Source organism: Oratosquilla oratoria, chromosome 13 (genome assembly GCF_046742065.1).
Source record: "Oratosquilla oratoria isolate Oo_2021 chromosome 13, ASM4674206v1, whole genome shotgun sequence".
Taxonomy (NCBI): domain Eukaryota; kingdom Metazoa; phylum Arthropoda; class Malacostraca; order Stomatopoda; family Squillidae; genus Oratosquilla; species Oratosquilla oratoria.
The window spans coordinates 12,512,161-12,533,832 of record NC_134789.1 but is presented as its reverse complement, the minus strand read 5'-3'; the positions used below and the strand labels follow the sequence as shown (position 1 = coordinate 12,533,832).

The following is a 21,672-nucleotide window of genomic DNA, read 5'->3' as shown; positions in this document are numbered from 1 at the left end:
CCAGGAGGTGCTAAGATAAGAGGGAGGGTGGAGGGGTGTGGAGTGTATTCAGGGATGGAATGGGTGGGAATGATTTTATACCTTTTCCTTTTTGGCTACCTCCCTTGTAAGGGGGAAAAGGCCTTGGTATATGTATGTATGTATATGTAGATGACGATTTAATAGATGTACGCTCTCACGAATACGATGATTGTGAATGTAAATTGAAGTATATGTTCTCACTTGATTTAGTTTCTTTCAAAATATTGGTCAAAAGTAATACTTAAACTTACATTTTTTAAATATCTACCCTCAATATAACGTGTTGAATATATTTCCAATTATTCTCACTGAAGTGTTTTATTGGATGTTGGGGGAAAACCTGCCTCTGTATACCATGTACCGGTATATACGAAGTAAGTTTCTCGACCTCTGCAGTGATGTAATGAAAGCTCAAATTTGGAGAGGGGCTAAAACCCCCCTCCCCCGGATCCGCCACTGCCTCACGATACTGAGAAATAAGGTAGATTGGAGTTAGACTCCACACAATTAACTAGATGTAGTTTCAAAAGTACCAAATGTGTTTGGACTTATAATATGAAAATGTAGTTTGTTCCAAACATTTACAATGCGATTCAAGGAGAAAAATATATTCATTAGGGTTTGGTATTTTATAGACTTTTTTTTAACCATTGTGTCATACATTTATGCTACATTTGGGGCCATTACTGTCACAGGAGTCCTTCTTTGGAACATTGTGACAATTTTACACGTTGAAAATTTGGAAGAACTACCAAGAAAACTGAATACATTGATTTTAAGTTATAAACTTCCAGACGAATATGTCACAAGTTGAAATACGCTTTCAGTTGTTCGTTTGTTCACCTACTTCCGCCAGATGGCACTGTAAGTTGTTTACAACGCCTTAGGGTGAAATTTGAAATGGTTTGAGCGTAAAGTTCTTATTTTCTCTAATTAGGTAAGCTTCTAACTTCTTTTTTATGCATTATTATATAAATTACACTGAATCATTTACTATTTCAGAATTACAACTCAACATTTTAATATTTACATTAATCTTAGTTTTGTAATTTGATTTGAAGTGACAGCTGACGTTGGCATGTACCAAACGTATGTTTTGGCCTAGACAATAGTTAGGATAAGGGGATGAAAAACAATGTTAGTCGTTATTGAGGTCTTATGATAAGGCAGTATGGTGTTTATGGGTGTTTAACGTGCATGGAAGGGTGCTTGTCAGGTTTCCAATTTACTTTAGTATTGATGTAGGAATGTTCAATGTTGTTTGAAGGGTGATGACTGATGACAAAGACTTGCCTTGACGATTAAGATCTGAAGACAGTTATATTTACCTTAAACTCATTTTTACAAAAAAAATAAATAAATAAAAGAATGGTATCAGTATTTAAAATGATGACATAGACAATAATTTTTTGTGTGGTTAGAATGGGGCACATCTTCAACATTCACATAGGAATTCACTTTCTCAGTTTCTGCCTTTCATGGGCTTTGACTTTGTTCATGTATTTCTACTCCTCGACATCACCATTTTATTCTGTAGTTTGTGTGCATTTGGTACAATTTCAAATTCTTGATCATAACTCATCTCAGAAATGTTTCAATTATGTTTCAGTTCTCCCTTATATGGGTCATTGTTATGGGTGTACTTAAAATCAGCTGGGAACATTTATCATGATCTTGATGCACAGTTTTCGAAATTTCTGTCTATTTCACATGAATATGGTTTGAAAATTATGTGTTTGATAAATTTCTCTCAACATGATTTACCAACTGTTTTATAAGAAAATTGAAAGATAAATTGACAACTTCTATGGTGTCAGACACCATAGAAGTTGTCAATTTATCTTTCAAATAGTTTGGGTCTCAGGTAATTTATAACCCAATAACTGCATAATAGATTTTTGTCAGTCATCTGTGGTGTGCAATTTTTTTAAAGTTAAAAGAAAAAATCTCAAAAGAATTTTTTTCTGTTATAAAATGAAACTTTGCATGGAAAAAATATCGGAAAAACCAAATATTGATTATTTGCCTTAGTTCGGAGATGGTGCTGTAGAGAATTTGTGCATTTTGTCACCTGAAGGCAGCGGGTGATGAGTAGTGGTCATGCATTGGTGAGCTACAGGGAACTTCTCTACCACATTCTTTTTTATGCTTTTTCACACTTTGTTTAAATTGTCCAATTTCTTTCTTTTTCATAGGAATGGTTTTTGTGTAAGTTACCTTACATCTTATACCATGAGAAGTAGAGGGTTGAGAGTTGTACATAAGTGACTGATGTCTGAGGAGAATTTTGGGATGTGTGGGTGGGTAGTCCTAGTGTGTGGACTCATTCACCCTATGATGCTAAACTTCATTTTAAGACATATGGGAATGAAATATAGCCTTCAACATAATACCAGACCAAGTGGCTCTGCAAGAAAGAGAAACCAGGTTGGGCAGCAGCAGCGGACTACCGTGGCTATGAAGCAGCACTTCTAGACAGAAACAAGTAAACAAGCAAGTGAGATCACATCATGATATATGTTGCAGTTGCACACTGTTGATCATATGATGTATGTTGCAGTTTACAGGTTAAATTATAAGGTGTAGGTTGTATATAATTCTTGATATTAGGAACCAATGAAGAGCTATTGTAGTGCCTTTAGATTGGCCTGCTATTTTCACCATTTTGTGATTATAGCTATTCAGGTCATCTTAGGTCATGTTGTCCTCTAATTGTGGTTTAAAGAATAACTTGATGTGTATATATATATACTTTTTTTTTTTTTTACTGTTTGGATGGGTCATGATAAGACTTGATTTATTATTAATTCTCTCCAGAAATATAGATGATGATAGTGTTTGTTACTGTCACAGCTTCTGGCAGAAGACTGACTGTCTGGATGGATCATAAGATTTTATTTTATCCAGAATTGTTAGATGATGAGGGGTCAGTGACAGCTACCTATGTGCTGTGGTCATGCAACATGCACAGTGGAGCAACCCATTAGGGGACAGAGAGGGGGGTTGCTAATTTAATGAAGTGGCCTTGCTGTGAATGGGCTGTGTCTTGTGACACTGCTTCTGACCCAGGGCAGTGGGCGAGATCCAGGGATGACCTGTCATCCAAGAGGAGCCAAGATAAGAAGGGGTGAATGGGAGTGGAGTGTGTGGGGATGGAATGGGTGAGAGTGGATTTTATGACACCCCCCCTTTTTTTCTCTCTCTCTCTCTCTCTCTCTCTCTCTCTCTCTCTCTCTCTCTCTCTCTCTCTCTCTCTCTCTCTCTCTCTCTCTCTCTCTCTCTCTCTCTCTCTCTCTCTCTCTCTCTCTCTCTCTCTCTCTCTCTCTCTCTCTCTCTCTCTCTCTCTCTCTGAGGGGTTGGCACTTGGTCTCCAGACTGGCCACAGGATTCCTGTCTAACAAATTCAACTGTATTTCCAACACCTCACACATGGAGAGCTGACAACTAGCAACTGTTCCCCACCTCCTATCACTTTTACCTAGTTACATAGAAGCAGTCCTACATCAATACAACACAGACAACAGTACAAAGACTCTTCCTGGAGAGATTTGAGTTAGGGCCTAAGGACCACTGCCCTTCATGGAGGTTTGAAAATTCCTCTGGTGGGTCTTGTTAATCTTCTACACACAGTGACTCCCCTTATTTCATAGTGTATGTTTGTTCTTTGGGGTATATAATCACTGATCATAATACTGCACCTTTTTCTATATACATACATATACCAAGATTTTTTTTCCCCTTACAAGGGAGGTAGCCAAAGTCAAAAGGCATAATTTCATCCCCACCCATTCCACTCCCATTCATTACCCGTCCCTCCCTCCCTCCCTCTCTCTTTTCTTGGCTCTTCCTGGATGATGGGTCATCCCTGCAAGCAACTAAAGAAGATAGCAGTATCTCTGAAGAGGACTTTAATATATGTGTGGTATCTGGAACAAAGCATTCACAGAACTTGTGAACCCTTTTATAAACATTGTATTTCTTGGAGGTAATTACACACTTTTATGGTATACAGTATATCCTAGTCAGAGGCCGTTACCAAATACCTGAAAGCCATCTTATGTAAAAGAGACTAGGGAATTGATTGATCATAGTCAGATATGATAGTCCTTGGACACATTTCATCAAGAAAGATCAATGAGGCATCCACAGCAATGACAGAAAAATGTATAGAAAAAAATCTTAGCTAGACGAGAATTCCAAAAATATTAAATTATATGAGGTAACCTCTAAGAAGCCTATTGATAGGTAGATTGACCCCTTCACAATGATATTGCTCCCAAAGGTGATTGAAGTTGTCATGTATACCAAAATGATCCAGGCATCATTATAGCCAAGGGTTAAAAAGAAAGATAAAACTAAGGACGATATTAATTTTGTTTAATTTCAGAACTACACACTGTTCTTTTTGGTATGTGATGGCTGAATCCATGAGGGACAGGGTATTGAAGGAAATTATATCCACAGAAGAAACTTATTTACGGCAGCTAGATATTCTTGAAAAGGTAACTGGTTTTTTTATTTAAAAAAAACTGCTTATTGGATTTTGTTGAAAAAATGAGGAATTTATGTGCTTAAATGATTACCAATTCTAGCTTAGTGTATTTGCTTAATGATAAAAAGTTACCATTAATGTTTTGGGTATAAAGAAAATTTGTAGTTTTTACCTGAAAGTGTTGTACCAGTATATTGTAATGAAAAGAGGGTGAAGTGTGTTTTTTTTTCATTCTTTTTTCTTTCTTTTTTTCAGTTTTTTGAAAAGCCTTGTATAGAGAAGTGCCTTCTTCCCACAAATGTTCATACATCCGTCTTTGGGGAGTTGTCCACTCTACGTCGCATGAATGAAGAGCTATATAAAGAATTGACAGCAGAAGATTCAAATGTTGGTCAGGCCTTTCTTCATCTTGCCCCATTCCTCAAAGCATATTCCTCATACGCAAACAGCTATCAGACCTCACTTAACCTTCTTCAGGTGAGTGAATAAAGGTATTTACACCAGGGAACCCTTAGTTATGGCCAAGGTGTTGTGGTCAGTTTGCCAGTGCAATTAACAAGCAACAATAATCATAGGATTTAAATTTAGACCTGCAGTATATGGGACAAGAATTGAGGCAGTACATTAAATGTCACACTAGATAAAATGTGCGTGCATGCTTTGGCTGGCCAAACACTTATAAGGGGAAAGTGCCTTCCTTTAGGTATACAAATGTATGTACAAGTGAGTATTAAATATTAAAAATGAGAATGTATTTTTTTGTCACAGGGAACCATAAATATGTATTTATCCACTTCATTCATGTACCTGCCTCTGACATTTGTAACCACTCATCAGAAACTTTATCAACACAGAAACTGCCTGAAAACGGACTCCATCTCTGCACCAGAACACTTAATTTTTCACTGACCAACACTAACACAGCACAGACAGCGGTACATTTATGTATTTATTTATTTTAACGGACCAGAGCCACACATCATTTTCTCTGTGATAGAGGACTCTGCTCACAGAGAAATGATGAAACTTATTATACTGTTACTGTCCCTCCGTTATACTGTTCCCCAACCCCTAGTTGCTGTCCTGTACCATTTCTCTGAATTTCATTTCCTTGTTTTGCCTACCCTGTGGTGGAGGGAAAAGAATGCTGCCACCAAGTATTCCCACTTGGATCGTAAGAGGGGAGAAAGACGGGACGGAGATTGGGACCAGGCATCCTTCTCCCTGTAGCGCCACCGAGGACATTACTAAAAAAAAATAGTAAAGGCATAAGAGGGTCTAGGAGTTTTTCAACCAGCACCCTAAGGTTTAGGCCTTTTAAGATGTGTTGGCTTTGAGTGAAACTAAGTTGAGAGGGAAGGGTGAGTGTGAGTTTGGGAGGTTCTCTGGAGAGAAGGGGTGGCTATACTAGTAAGTGAAGAGATAGGTAAACGTGTAGTGGAATGGAAGCAAGTTTCTTCAAGGATAATGTGGATGAAGGTGAAACCGGGAAAGATGTGGGTTTTTGTAAGTGCACATGGGGCCTGGTAGTGAGAAGAATGTAGAAGAAAGGGAGGCTTTTTGGGTAGATTTAAATGAGTGCATAGAGGGATTAGAGAGGAACGTCAATATAGTAGTATTGGGAGACCTTAATGCTAGGGTAGGAAATGAACCAATTGACAGAGTGGTTGGGAAAGTGGAGTTCCAGGAAAGAATCATAGTGAAGAGTTGATGGTGGAGATGTGTAGAAAGAGAGTTGATGATAGCAAATACAGTGTTTCGGAAGAAAGTCAAGCATAAGTACACATGGAAGAGGGTGGTGGATGGAAGGGTGGTAGATAAGAGTATAATAGGAAGAGTTAAGGATGTGCATGTGCTAAGGGGAGAGGGTGGGGGAATATCAGATAATTTTTTGGTGGAAGGTAAGTTGAGAGTGGAGGGTAGATGGAGAAGGAGGAAAAGGACAAAAGGTAGGGAGGTGCTCAGAGAACTCTTTACATGAAAAGGAGGAGTACAAGAAGAAGATGAGAGGAGTGGGAGTAAAGGATAGAATAGAGCTAGGAATGGAGGAGGAATGGGGATGGTTCAAGGAGGGAATCACAAAGTGTGCATAGATGGTGTGTGGAACAAGAAGGACGGGAGGAAATAAAAGGAAGGGTAGTGAATGGTGGGATGAGGAAACAAAGAAAGTTGTAGAAGAGAAGAAGCAAGCTTTCACAGATTGGTTACAAAATAGGACGAGGGAGTCATGTGAGAGGTACAAAGAAAAGAGAAGTAAAGCACAAGGTAAAGGAGGCAAAGAGGATAGCAGATTTGAAATGGGGTAAGAGTATGACAGAAAAGTTTTAAAGTAATAAAAAGATTTTTGGAAAGAAATTAAGAGAGGAAGAGGAGGCAAATCAAGTAGAGAAGAAAAGATAAAAGGTGCAGATGGAGAAATGATAATGGAAGGGAAGGCAGTAAGGGGAAGATGGGCAGAGTATTTTAGGGAGTTGCTAAATGTGAAGGAGGATAGAGAGGGAAAGATAGTTGCAGTGGGAAGTGCTAAGAAAATGACCATGATGAGTAAAGAAAATGGAGGAGAAATAAGGAAAGATGAAGTGAAGGCAGTTGTTAAGATGATGAGAGCAGGTAAGGCACCTGGTCTGGATGGATGCCGTGCAGAATGTCTAAAAAAGGAGGTACAGTGTTGGTGGACTGGCTGGTGAAGTGATTTAATGTTTGCTGGAGAGAGGGTAGAGTGCCGGAGGACTGGAGGAGTGCCTGTATAGTTCCACTTTACAAGGGGAAAGGGGACAAGTGTGAGAGTAGTAGTTTGAGAGGGATTAGCTTGTTGAGTATAGTAGGGAAGGCTTATGGGAGGATCTTGATTGAGAGGATTAGAGGAGAAATAGAGGGAGTGATTGGCGAGGAGCAGTGTGGATTTAGGACAGGTAGAGGTTGTGTAGATCAGATTTTTGTGGTAAGACATATGTGAGAAAGCTTTAGGTAAAGGTGAGGATGTTTTTTTGGCTTTTATGGATCTAGAAAAGGCTTATGACAGGGTAGACAGGAAGGCACTGTGGGAGGGTTTGCAGATATACAGGATAGGAGGAAAGCTTCTAGGAGCTGTCAAGAGTTTTTACAAGAGTAGTAGAACATGTGTCAGGATTAGAAATGGAGAGAGTGAGTGGTTTGAGGTAAAGGTGGGACTTCGTCAGGGATGTGTTATGTCGCCCTGGCTGTTCAACTTATACATGGATGGGGTGGTGTGAGAGGTAAATGCAAGGGTAGTGGGTCAGGGATTGGAGATTTTTAAAGAAAATGGAGAAAAGTGGAAGGTGAGCCAGCTGTTGTTTGCAGACAACACTGCACTTGTAGTAGGATCAGAGGAGTGATTGAGGAAGTTGGTGACAGAATTTGGGAGAGTGTGAAAGAAGAAAGTTGAAGATAAATGTGGGTAAAAGTAAGGTGATAAGATGTACAAGGGGTGAAAGTGGCAGCAGACTGGAAGTGAGCATTAAGCGAGAGCGACTGGAGGAAGGGGATAGTTTTAGATACTTGGGTGCAAATGTGGCAGGAAAGGGTGGAGTGGAGGTGGAGGTAGAATATAGATTGAGAGAAGCGAGTAAATGCCTTGGTGGTTTAAAAAGTGTAATGAGGAATGGATGCTAAGAGGAGATTGTATGAAGGAGTGATTGTGCCAGCAGCACTGTATGGGGCAGAAACATGGAACATAAGAGAGGAAGAGAGAAGGAGTTTGAATGTGTTTGAGATGAGGTGTCTGAGAAGTATGATAGGGATTACTAGGCTGGATAGAGTGAGAAATGAGGAGGTAAGGAGGAGAACGGGTGGTAAGGGAGTTGGGAGACAGGGTGGATGAAAAAGTATTAGGATGGTTTGGACACATGGAAAGAATGAGTGAAGAAAGACTAGTAAAAGAGGTATGGAAGGCAGATGTGGAGGGAGTGAACATGAAGGGGCAACCTAGGATGAGATGGATGGATGGGGTGAAAGTGGCCTTGGGGAAGAGGGGAATGTCTGTTGAGGAAGGATGAGAGAGGACAGAAGACAGGGGTGAATGGAGAATGGTTGTATATGGATGATGTTGTGATGCATGAGGTGGAATGGGTGGGGGGATGGAGGGTGAGGTAGTATGTGTGAGAAAAATTTGATGCAGCCCGAAGGGATTTCTCCCTGTCTTCTCCTTTTCTAGATGAGGGGACGGAGAGGGGGGGTCGCCAATTTAATGAAGCGGCCTTGCTGTGGATGTGCTGTGTCATGTGACACTGCCTCTGACCCAGGGCAGTGGACAAGATGCAGGGGTGACCCGTCATCCAGGAGGTGCCAAGATAAGAGGGAGGGTGGAGGGGAGGGGAGTGTATTAGGAATGGAGTGGGTGGGAATGGTTTTTATGCCTTTTTCTTTTTTGGCTACCTCCCTTGTAAGAGGGAAAAAGCCTTTGGTATAAGTATGTATGTATTATATATTTAACAGGAGTGGATTGTCCGGAGTCCAGAGCTGAAGGTATGGCTTGCAGGAACAGAAACTCGTCCTGAAGTACAAACCAAATTACCCTCTCTATTGATAACACCTGTACAAAGAGTTCCCCGTTACCGTTTATTGCTTGAAGAACTACGTAGATATACACCTGAAGATCATCCACATTATTCAGATATTATTGGTAAGTCACTCAATAAAATGTAAGGGAAATATGACATACTAATCAATTAGTCTGTTGCCCAAGTTCTCTTGAAGGATATCCATGGCCTCCAGGCAGTAGGCCACAACCACCGGTTCAGCCTGTAAGTCATTAACTGAAGAGATTTTGTATTACTGTCTGGAAGGGGTGGGATGCTTTGTGTCTTCTGTTTGGTGGTTACTTCTGGAGTAATTAGTCTATTGCCAGGCCAATAATATGTTGGTATAATTTGAATACAGAATGGTTACCTGAAGCTAGGCATATGAGTGTAATTCTTTCTTTTTCTTTCATTTAATTTCTTTATTATGTTCATATTTGGGGGTTTGATGGATTTTAGAAATTGGTGTTCTGTTGTGGACTGCTTGTTTTGTGATCAGAGTGTACATATGGATGTATTATGATGTACTACAGACAGGTTTTTTCTTAATGCTTTAATAGAATATTGCTGGGAGTTTTGTGTTGCATTCCTTGGGTTGTGTTTGTGTATAGTATGAGGGGTGGGAGGTGGTTCTGTGATCTTTTGCATTCTCTGCCTGTTAGGAAGTTTATCAGCCATTTCTTGTCATTGTTGTACATATTATTATGATATTTAGATAGCAGTGAGGGAGAATTGTTATTCAAATGAAGTTGCTAGACATGATGTGGATGTGCTGTATCTTGCTGCATTGCTTCTGACCTGGGCAATGGACAAGGGATGGATAATCCTGAGTCCACATAGAGCTATAAGAAAAAGAAATGGGAGTGGGCTCAGTGGGGTTAAATAGGGTAATGGGAAATTGACATTTTGATCTGTGTGTGTTTGTTTTTGGATGTTTTGTGGGGTATTGGGGTTGGGTTGTTGTGTATTAACTGGAATGCTGTTGGGGCTTTATTGTTGAGTTATGTGGGCTGTGGTTTTTGCAATATGATGTGATGTGAGGAGTGAATGGGTGGAAGAGTTGTAACAGAAATGTGTGCCTACTATTTTAATGTGATGGAAGGAGTGAGAAAACAGTTTGGTGTGGATGATAGAATATTTTATTCTTGTCTTTCTAACAGGTGCTTTGGAAGAAATATCAAGAGTCGCAGAGCACATAAACAAGTGTGTTTGTGAGGGTGAGTGTGTTCAACGCATGCTACTTCTTCAGAAGGCTTTCAAATATGGCCAACCAAATATCATTGCTCCTGGTAGAACGTTACTCAAGGAAGGAAGGCTTCATAAGGTATGTTGGAGTGAAGGCAGTTAATTAAGGTGTAATGTAATTGCACTTTGAATTTGCCTTCTATGACATGTATTGGAACATGGTAGTATGGAATGGGTGTACTCAGCTAACCCACTGTGTATAGGGGGGGAAGCCTTTTGGTATGTATACTCCCAGCTTTTCATCTTTGTCTCTCCTTGTATGCCATGAAGATTATTTTTGGTTATTTATGCTTTCAGGTATCAAGAAAAGGCAGTGGATCCCATGAGCGCTTATTCTTTTTATTTTCCGACATGCTTGTATACACCAAAATTCCATCATCATCGTCCATGACAACCTCCAACAGGTAAATAAATCATTAGGAGAAACATAATTCTCTGGTTTTGATTTGTTGAAATTGATGTGTAGTTTCTTGATATTTGTGAAGTTAAATATATACCAAGGCCAATCAAGACACACACCTGCTCCCACCCCCTCCACTCCCATCCACCACCCTTGTTTCCCTCTCATCTTAGCTCCTTGTGGATGATAGGTCCTCCCTGTCTCCTGCCGACTGCCTGGGTTGGAAGCAGTGCAGCAAGAGACAGTACATCCACAGCAGGGCCACTTCACTTGTACAGTGACCCTCCCTCCTTGTCACATGATTATATAAATAAATAGATAGAGAAATATACTATCCCTCAATTAATGTAGTGTGAAATCTCCTAAAGCAAATACTTAATTTACTGGGAAACTAGAATTACTTGATGTATTCTGAATGTACTCAAACAATATACAATAATTGCTCTAGGTGTAGATCCCTTTTTCAGTGTACTAGATATTCCATATACAGTCACAGAATGTACTTACAGAACATATGACTATCAGTTCTTTTCTTTTTTAGTTTACAGATGGGTCATGTAGTGGAGTACAAGGCAGGATCCCTGCAATGTTGCTGTGTACTCCCCCTTAAGCACTGTACAGTCACGCCAATCTTTGGGAGCAGCAACCAGTGCAAAACCTTCAGAGTAAGCTATAAAAAAATGCAGCTTATTGATAGGATTGGGAGGGAAACAATGGGACTAATTAGGAGAAGCAATGTGGTTTTAGGAAAGGAATAGGGCACGTAGATACTTTTTCAGATAAGACAGATTTGTGAGAAGTTTTGGGTTAATTTTATGTTTCTTGTAGATGACTTGTGGTCAAGTCTGAGGAGACTGATGTAGCTGGTGCAAATTTGGGGGGTTGTGTGAAAGAAATCATAAAAGTAAATGTGGGCAAAAGTGAAGAGTAGCTCCATGGGAGAGTGATCCAAGAGCCACAGGGCACCTGACCCTGATTTTGTGCTCAACCAGCCGACCTGGACTTCCTGGGAGTTGGATTCATCTACCTCTGAGTTATCATGGCCAAGGGAGATGAATCCATTTCCCACCAGGTGGTGCAGGAAGCCCAGGTTGAGCACAAAATCAGGGTCTGGCGGCCCTTGGCTCTTGGATCACTCTCCCACAGTGCTACTCATATATACAAGGAGGGATGATGGAGGTGGTTTGGATGTGATTTAAAGGCTGGAGGGAAAAAATTAGATATTTGAAGTCATGCGTGGCATTGAATTGAGGAGTGTGGTTAGGGGTTTGCCAATGCTGTAAATGAAACTCTTGAGTTGGTGTGGAAAATTGACAAAAGTTATTGTGGAAAGTGTGAAAAGAACTTTGCCTGGATGATGGGAGACTGATGGGATTAGTTATTTATAAGCTCAATTAAAAGGGCTAAAACAAGCACAGGAACTACCATGGTAGTTTTAATTATTGCGGCACTGGGGATGGAATGGGTAGGAGTAGATTTTATGCTTTTGTGTTTTGGCTATCTCCCTTGTAAGGGGAGGAAAAGCTTTTGGTATATGTATGTATGTTATATTCTAGTGAAATTAGGATCATTAGATAATTAAAAGGTTTTATACAGTTATATTTGTGCCTGCCATTGATGTTGCTTTTTCATTATTGAACTGTGAATTTTTCTTCAGATTTGCTGTGAAAGTGAAAATTTGGTATTATATAGCAGCGATGCAGATGAAGGAAATTCATGGCTTTTAGCAATTGAGGAAGCCATTGCACGTCTTGCTGCAAAGAGAAGAACACTGAGGAAAGAATCAAGTTCAAAGAAACCAATGCGAAGACCTGCCCTAAGAAAGTTCACTTTAAAAGGAAATCCTAATGAACTTCAAGTTTTGAAGGTATTCCTCTTTTATTGTTAACCCCTTTGCTACAAAGGAATGCCATAGAGATGTATGAAATAGCTTGTAGAAAGTCAAAATAAGAGGGGAAGTGCCATCCACCATTGTAGGGATGAAGAGTCCTCTAATAGTGCTTTGGAATACATATGATACCATATGATTTTGTAAACTGACGTGTTTTAGTTGGTTTTAACTTTTGTCTAGTTTAAGAATTTTTTTATCTTGATCTACTGTTTCTTTTACAGGCTACTACCCAAACAGTAGACAGTCCCAAAACACCCAAATGCACACCACCTCCACTACCACCTCCCCCACCACCACCACCATCATCATCATCAGTAAAAACCGTCACAAGCCCTCAACCTACAAAACCACCACAGACTTCCAAAAGCCCATTCGCAAGGGCAAAGGAATGTTTTGCATCACCAAAAATGCGTCTCACAGCAACTAGTAAGAAGAAAAAATCGAAGAGAAAACATGAAGATGTTGAAGTCAGTGAAAATGATGAAGGGGGATTTGAGAGACCTAAAGTGAAGCTAAAGTCCCTCAATTCACATATTCCAACATCGCCACAAAGAAAATGGGATCCTCGGGACCGGGAACAATGTTTACTTGATCAGTTCAAGAGACCGAAAACTGTCCTGTTGCCGTGTCACTTACCATCAGTATCGGATGGGGCATCTTTTCCAACTTCGCCTGCAAGACAACTTACTTTACAGCCACCTAATTCTTCGGTTAGTACAAATACTGCAAGGTTAGTTTCTAGTGAGGAGAGAGGATCCCTGTATGGTTCACTATCCCCAAGGAAATATCCACCTTATCAAACATTTTATAATCCATCAGAGAAGGTCTATATACAGAAACCATTATCACCAAGTAATAAGCCTTTACCCACTGGATCTTTTGCACCCAACAAAGGTTTTGTGCCTGACAGGAGAATACCATATTATATCCCTGTGTCTCCAGGAAAAGGTTTTCCACAGTATGAATCACCATCACCTAGTAAAGGTTTTCCTTATGGGTCAGTCTCTCCTGTCAGAAGTCCACCATATTCCTCATTGTCCCCAAGAGCTCCATACTCAGTGTCACCAAGTCATGGCAGGTTTTCTGATAACTCCCTTTCCCCTACTAGAAGCATATCATCACACTCCTCAGCTTCCTTAGGTGGGAATACACCACCGTACAACTTGAATTTGTATGTCAGAGATCGATATTCTTCAGTATCACCAGTCAGAGATAGATCAGCAAATACCTCCCTTTCCCCATCTGTGCATGAACAAATGAACAATTCCACATACTCACTCAGTAGCAGCAATCCAAACACTTCTATTTCCCCTGTTAGAGGCAGGCAAATGAATACTAGTATTAATTCTATCAGAGGAGAATTGAATAATTCCAGATCTCCTCAAGGCAGATACATGGATACTTCCTTATCCCCAGTTAGGAGGGGGCAAGGGAACATTTCTGATGTTCCTATGAGAGGAAGAAGAATGAATACTTTGCGTTCACCTGTTAACAGACAGTCTAGTATATCTCAATCCCCCGACAGGATTTCATTCTGTTCTAATTCTCCCACAAGAACAACTTCTTATTCTGGTTCCCCAGTCAGAGGTACACCAAAACACACATCAGTTTCTCCCGCGAGAAGTGTTTCATGGTATTCCTCGACATCACCTGCTAGATCTCTTCCTTCCCATTCTTCAGGATCCCCTGCAAGGAGTGTAGCCTCTTATTCCTCAACTTCTCCAGCTAGAAGTGTTTCTTCATATTCTTCTACATCTCCTGCCAGGACTTTTTCCTCCCATTCTTCCGGATCTCCTGTCAGGAGTATAGCCTCTTACTCCTCAACTTCCCCTGCAAGGAGTGTGTCCACACAGTCTTCTTCCCCAGTAAGGCCAAGATCTTCTTGTACTTCAGCTGTCCCAACTAGGAGTGTGCCCATGCAGTCATCAAATTCAGGCCAATACTATGTGATACATAGAAGTCGTGCAAGCAAAAGAAGTCCACAATTGTATAAATCAATTTCACCAAGTAGAAGACCCACGTCTTTTGGCCTCATTTCACCCGTGAAAACCATTATGAATTCATCCAGAACAAGTCCTGCACATGGGAGAGCTGCCACTCATTGGGACTTGAATACTGAATCTTCTAAAAGACCATTATCACCTGGAAAGAATCTGTCTCCAAATTTGTCTGTTTCTTATGGTAGTAACTCAAACAGTAGTGTATCAAGACTAGGGTCTTCACCATCACACAGCTCTGGAACATCCAGATCTGACTTTGCTAACACATCTTCAGGATCTATAGAATCTTCATCATCACATAAGAATGTTAGAAGAATTATGAGTTTGGAATATATTCGCCAGCATCCAGCACTAGACACAGAGGTGTAAAAATGGCTTGCCCAGAATACATACATATACCAAGGCTTTTTATGTATAAGGAAGCTATGATCAGTCAATCTGTTGTCCGTGATATCTCTCGCAGAAGACCCAAGGCTCCCAAGAAACCATAATGCACTGGTAAGTCTTAGAGAGGAAGAATAACAATAATAATAACTGTTGCCTCAAGTTTCACTGACTAGAAACCTGCAGCCCCACAGCAGTCCTCAGGTCTTTCCACAGATCCCTCAATGAAGAAATGTTGGACTGTCATCTGTGTTGTAATAATGTGGGATGGTCTCTTTGTCACTGGAGGAAAGGAGCAGATACTGGTTGTCAGCTCTCCATGTGTGGAAAGGTGTAAGAAATACATGTGCAGTTGATAAAGATTTTGAGTCCAGTACAGAGACCAAGGGTCAGCCCCTCATGGCTGCAGAGGTGAGGAAGTTGATGGGTTTTGAAAATAGGAAGCTCTATTGTCCACTTGCGGGACTATCATGAAGGTACCTGTCATTGATTCTAGGGAGGATGAAATCTCAAGGTAAAGGTTTCGGTTCTTTCTGACTGCTCGTTATACACCAGAAAGTAGGATTAAGTTGATGTTCCTAGATATTCTACAAGTAGTGTTAATTCTTCTCCCATATGAGGGAGGTAGCCAGTCAAGGCATGCACCCACTCCACACATTCCACTCCCGTCCACCACCCATTGTTGCCACAAGGAGATGAGATGAGAGGGAAGCAGTGGGTGGTGGATGGGAGTGGTTGTGTGTCTTAACTGGCTACCTCCTTTTTTAAGAGGGAAGAGGCCTTTGGTATATAGATAGTATTAATACAGTCCAATCATTGATATTAGAATAGATGTATTTTAGGTAGGGAATGAGGGTCATTTTACAGTAATCAGATACAACATTTTACTATTTTCAGGGATGTTACTATTCACCAGTTATCTGTAAATGAGTATTTTAAACAAGGTGCTTAGATATTGAATTAAGGATGTAAATTTTACATAAGACTGCACTAAAAGTTGAGTAGATCAACACATATCTTGTATCAAGTGTTTGTTCCTCTAATTTTATGAGTGAGATATTTGCAAACTTTGCTTTTCATGTGTAGTTTCTAAGGAAACTTGACCTACCATTCAGTTCCCCAACTTCTGGATGGTAAAGAATTTTACAATGTAGTGCCCCAAGGTGCCATGCTCTCACCGTCATTGTTTAACCTATTTGTGTGCTGCCTCTCTACCCCAAACCCAGAGCACATCAGTTTTCACATACAGTAAAAGCTCCCTTATCCAGCATCACTGGGACCAAAGGCATGCTGGATACTCGAAAATTCTGTATACTTGAAGGGGTTGCTAAAGTAAGTGAAGGGGTACAGAAATATGTCTACAATCACGCCCATTACTCACTATTAATGTCATTTAACATATAGTATCACATACCGTAACATAAACAAAGCATCACATTATTGCGGCGTCACCACCTCACTCCCCAACATACAGTTCATCACTAGACACTAACCTTCTCTGTACTTTCCTGAAGGGTTACAAAAACACTATGTCTACAATCAACTCATTTTATTCACCATTAACAACATTTAACATAACATAAACATTTAACTTAACATAAAAAAGCACATAAACAAACAAACAGAACCACCTCACTCGCCAACATCCAGTTTATCACTCCAGTTTATCACCATCCTCTGTACTTGTTTGCCACTCTTTCTTTCCTTTACAATCTACTTTAAGATAGTTTCTTATGTCAGCTTGTTTGCAGCTCTTTCCTCTTTGCAAAAAAAATTCATTCTGAATGTAGTGAAGATACATAACATCTTGGGTGGACATATAACTGCAGTGCTCTGCAAACTTAACAAAGACAGCTAAACCATTTGCAGCATCTTTCCACGCCACCATGGGCTCAGGGTCATCTTCTTTCTTACTATCTGCCTCTGTCATCTTCTCAAGATTATCTTCAATTACTGCATTGATGAGTTCCTCATCAGTTAGAGTGAATGTTACCACTTCATCTTTGTCCACATCTACCCACTCTTTTAGCGCCTCATCTGTTACGGTAAGTTTAGCACCACCACCCATCTCCCTCAACTCACTCACCACTGAATTTCTCTTGCCACCAAACCTGTCAAAGTCAGAATCATCTGCCTCTTCAAACATGATCAAGGGATACAATTTACGCCAACATCGCATCTAGGTTTGTTTTTTGACATCCTGCCAAGCTAACGAAACTTTTTTTTTTTTCTTCTTCTTCTTCTTCTTCTTCTTCTTCTTCCTCCTCCTCCTCCTCCTTCTTCTTCTTCTTCTTCTTCTTCTTCTTCTTCTCCTCCTTGCTCTTCTTCTTCTTCTTCCTCCTCCTCCTCCTCCTCCTCAGGGATTGTACCATCATCATAATTTACAAGCTTATACAAGAAACTTTTACAGTAATTCATTTTAAAATTCTGAATTACACCCTTATCCATGGGCTGGATAATACTGGTTACATTTGGGGGTAAATAAAGAGCAAATATTTTTCCCACAACAAGTTCTTCAGCTGGCAGATGTGCTTTGCAGTTATCAAACAACAATACCACTTTACTGTCCTCTGGGAGCCTTTTCTTTTTCAAATTTTCCTTAACCGAGGGAACAAACAGATGCTTAAACCGGTGAATAAATATTTCTGAATTCATCCAAGCGCTACGTTGTGCTTGATAATCAACAGGCAGGTATATGATGTTCTTAAAACTGCTTGGTTTTTTGTACTTGCCTACCACACAAATTTATCCTGTGAGTTCCTGCCATATTTGCACAGGACAGCAGTCAGTTGATCCTTGCTGTGCTTGAATCCTTTGAGAGACCCCTCTCACTTGCAAGCATTGTTTTTGGATGACAGCAGTAGAAAAGGCCAGTCTCATCTGCATTGTAAACCTTATAGATTTTAATGCTCAGAAAAAATATGCCGGATACCTGAATGCCGGATAAGAGGGCTTTTACTGTATACAAATGACCAGAAACAAAAATTCCTTGACACACTAGAACTGTGGCTGAAACAAAGCATAATGGCAGCTTTACTTGAAAAGAATCATTAATGACATTACATACAAATACCAGAAGACTCTTTCCCCTCTTTAACCACTTCAGTACAACTCAAATTCTTGTGTACAGCATCAGCTGCCATATGTAATTTGCATCACACTACTTGTGTTATAAAATATAAAGTCACTGCTGTATTACTCATTCTCTTTTGCTCTGAGTAATAATAAACACTGCTGTATTACTCATTCTCTTTTGCTCTGAATAATAATACATACATACATATACATACACCAAGGCTTTTTTCCCACTTACCAGGGGGGTAGCCAAAAAGGACAAGGCACAAAAACATTCCCACCCATTTCATCCCCAAAAACACTCCACACCCCTCCACCCTCCCTCCCATCTTAGCACCTCCTAGATGAATAATAATAAACACAGAAAACATAATAAACCAGTTCACAGAATCTGGAGGTAACTCATGTACAACTACAAAAAAATATAAAATCAAGATGCTGACGCTAAAATCCTCATGTACCCACTCACACTGCATGATGCCTATATAGGTGTCATCATACTGAAGTGGTTAAGGGGGTGGCTGAGTCAAAGCATACCCATTTGACAACCATCCCACTTGTTCAACAAAATGATTTGTTGTCCCTCCTACTGAAGCTCCTCATGGATAAAGGGTCATCCATGTCCCCTGCCACACTTGCCTGGGTCAGAGGCAGTGCAGCAAAATGGCAATTCCACAATAGGACCCTCCAGCTGAAACTGGCTAACCCCCACTGCTTCATTACATGGCAATCCCTTTCCCTCATCCACTTATGAAATATACAGAGCAGAGAAAGGGAAAATGCTAACAGGCTGCATCATTTCCTCCTCCATTTACAGCCACTCTCCATTCCCACCTATCGTTTGCCCTTTCCCCTCCTTTTCTGACAGACATTTCTCTTACATCCAGTGTCCCCTTCACTCAGGCGCGGATCCAGAAATGTTATGGGGGGGGGGCGATAACCAATACTTGAAACACGCTCATATTTTAACCCCAAGATTAATGCTGTTAGCTTGGAGATTGGTCCAGAAACCTAAGCTTGTTTTTCTCGTAATTGTATGTAAAATCATATATAATTCAAATCCTAAATTCGCACTAAAAAGTGTTTATCCAAGGAGAATCAAACTCGAGATGAGTGTATCATACTCGGGGCATTGCCCCCCCCTGTATCCGCACATGCCTTCACTCCATCCATTCACCTCATTCTTGGTCTTACCCTGCTGATGTTTCCTACATCCACTTCTACTTTCCACACTTTTTGGTAGTCTCTCTTCATTTGTTCTTTCTATATATTGAAACCATCCCAGTATTCTTTGATCAATCACATTTGCCAGCCCCCTTCCTACAACTGCTGTCCATATCACATGTACATTTCTCACTCTGTCTATCCTTATAACCCCACCATACTTTTTTAAACACAATCTCAACCATATTTAGGCACTTTTTTCCCTTGGAATTCAAAGATGGTGAAGTTTCTTTATGGTTAGGAAGTTAGATAAGTGCTTGTTCAATATTTCATGACAAGAAGATGAGTTAGTGTGTTGTAGGAAAGCACATTGAATTTAGAAAAAAAATAGTACTATATCTTTGATTCATGAAATTAGCTGTATCTTTGGCTCTGATTTGGAGCAACAGATTATATATTTTTGTGCTGTATTATAAATCTCCTTCCCCACACCCTTCTCTTTCCTGTCATTAGCTTTGTGTTGATATATACAGTATATATATTCTTTTTACCTTGACCCTTATATTGAGGGTAAGCCTGTTTTTGCAGTGTCAGATAGATATCCAATGTTAGTCACTGAATTGTAACTTGTCTAAATGCTTTCACTGCACAATGGGCTTTCCCACAACTGAGTAAAATTGCCAGGCAGCAACCAGAACAAACATGCAAGTTGTCAGTAGCAGTGGAAGGGTTAATATATATACTGGTAGCTACTCCTTTGTTGCATAGAAATTTTCTAGTTGCTGAATAAAACCACCTGGTGAAAATAAGAAGAAATATACTATTAATAGAAGTGAAAAAATTAAGACATGCAGTAGGTATTCACTGCAAAAAGGGACGAGCATACATAGGATTTGATGAGTTTCCTTAGATCTGGAAATACCTTCAGTTAGTTGTTTGTGCAAGTAACTTGATGTGAGTTGTTCTTGGCAGTACGTTTGTCATATCGCCTTGTTTGTTTACTAATAAAATATTGGCAGGGTTTGTAAACTCTGACCGCAGTAACAATATTATGTATATATCTAATTTCAATAAAGGTAATTTCATTATGTCCAAAAATGTATAGCAGGAAACTAGCAAATCTGAAATTTGTTTTGGAGAAACCCAAGTATCACCAAATCTGGTGTACACAAATTTAATGCATTGAAGCATTTCCATTCAGAGCATCATAAAGAAAACCAAAGACTAAAATCATCAGTTCCAAGTACAATTACTATTAAACATATTTTTGAATTTTAGACTAAACAGAGGTTATTTTTGACACAGGTTTCTCAAATTCCGTAGATTAGCATGTGACATTGGTTGTTTCACACTATATACTTGTATAATAAAATTAATGAAGATTTTTATTTGTCATTTACATAAACACCTTAATTTTCGTACTTTTTTTCCCTCCAGCAGGTGATGAACGTCTGGTGGTAGTCATAAAATCCATCCAAGTCTGGTTGCTGTATTTCAAAAATAATGATTTACCAATGATTGTTAAACTGGCTTATTTTGATTCATTGTGTGAAATTAAGTATGTGTATTTATGAAAAGGAATCAGTTGTTGATATAATAATAATAATGACTGTTGCCTTGAGTTTCACTGGAAAACCTGCAGTCCCACAGCAGCTGGCAACAATTCCCAGGCCCTTCAAAGATTTCTTGGGTATTTTTTCCACGACACACGACAACAAAGCAAATGAAAGCTCAGTTACTGCCTTGCTCTCTGGTGTCATCGGGTTTCGAAGGAATCAGGCTTCGGGTCTATATTTCAGTTGGCCCAACCCTGGGTGTAAGACTTCATATCGGGTTTCGAAATTTTTAATGATGGTGGCGAGACAGTAACGCCTGGGACTTGCGCTCAAAGAGACCTGCGTTCAAAGCCACACAACAGCCAGATTTAATTAAATTACATTGCAGCTACTAGCAATTCCATAACAGTTACAACAGCAAAGTGAATAAAAGCTCAGTTACTATCTTTGGTGTAGGGTTTCGTAGAAAACAGGTTACAGGGCTGTATATTTCAGTCGGCCCAACCCTGGGAACAAGTCTTCGTATCGGGTTTCGTACCTACTGTTAGCGATGTCAATAATTTGTGGGACTTGCGCTCAGAGGGACCCCTTGTTCAAAGCTCTGTGACAGCCAGGCCTGATTTATATATATCTATAATGTGTGTGTTCTAGATCAATTGTGCTCAATAAAGCTTCCTAAACCATTCTGAGTTTATATAAATACTGAGCTTAAGTCATCTGTTGTGAAGACATCTCAGGCCAGAACGTTTTGATTCCAATGCATCAGTTTATTGGAGCAAACAACTTTCTACTTTATTTTTTCTTCATTCATTTGTTCATTAGTTTATTTATTACTTGTTTGTTTTTGAGCATGCGTAAATCTGTTACATCAGGTCTGCAAAGCCAGTTATGATAATTCTAGATTTA

The 21,672-nt window shown here is 39.8% G+C and overlaps 1 protein-coding gene across 4 annotated transcripts; it reads left to right on the top strand.

Annotated features, from left to right (window-relative positions):
• Window positions 1–878: 878 nt before the first annotated feature.
• On the top strand, window positions 879–21,442 carry LOC143032316 (FYVE, RhoGEF and PH domain-containing protein 3-like). 4 transcript variants are annotated; one of them, XR_012967086.1, is made up of 10 exons: window positions 879–958; window positions 4,409–4,523; window positions 4,769–4,990; window positions 8,969–9,155; window positions 10,212–10,375; window positions 10,594–10,700; window positions 11,238–11,361; window positions 12,354–12,563; window positions 12,809–15,085; window positions 20,648–21,442. XR_012967086.1 is itself a non-coding variant. In XM_076196851.1 (10 exons), exons 2-10 carry the CDS (start codon window positions 4,437–4,439, stop codon window positions 20,669–20,671), a joined length of 1,614 nt encoding a protein of 537 aa, XP_076052966.1. In that variant the 5' UTR covers window positions 879–958; window positions 4,409–4,436; the 3' UTR covers window positions 20,672–21,442. The 4 variants fall into 4 exon arrangements, 3 of the variants coding, with proteins under 3 accessions (XP_076052966.1, XP_076052964.1, XP_076052965.1); XM_076196851.1 differs by having other exon boundaries at window positions 12,809–13,297; XM_076196849.1 differs by lacking the exons at window positions 879–958; window positions 20,648–21,442 and adding an exon at window positions 1,980–2,506 and having other exon boundaries at window positions 12,809–14,959.
• The last annotated feature ends 230 nt before the right edge of the window (window positions 21,443–21,672 follow it).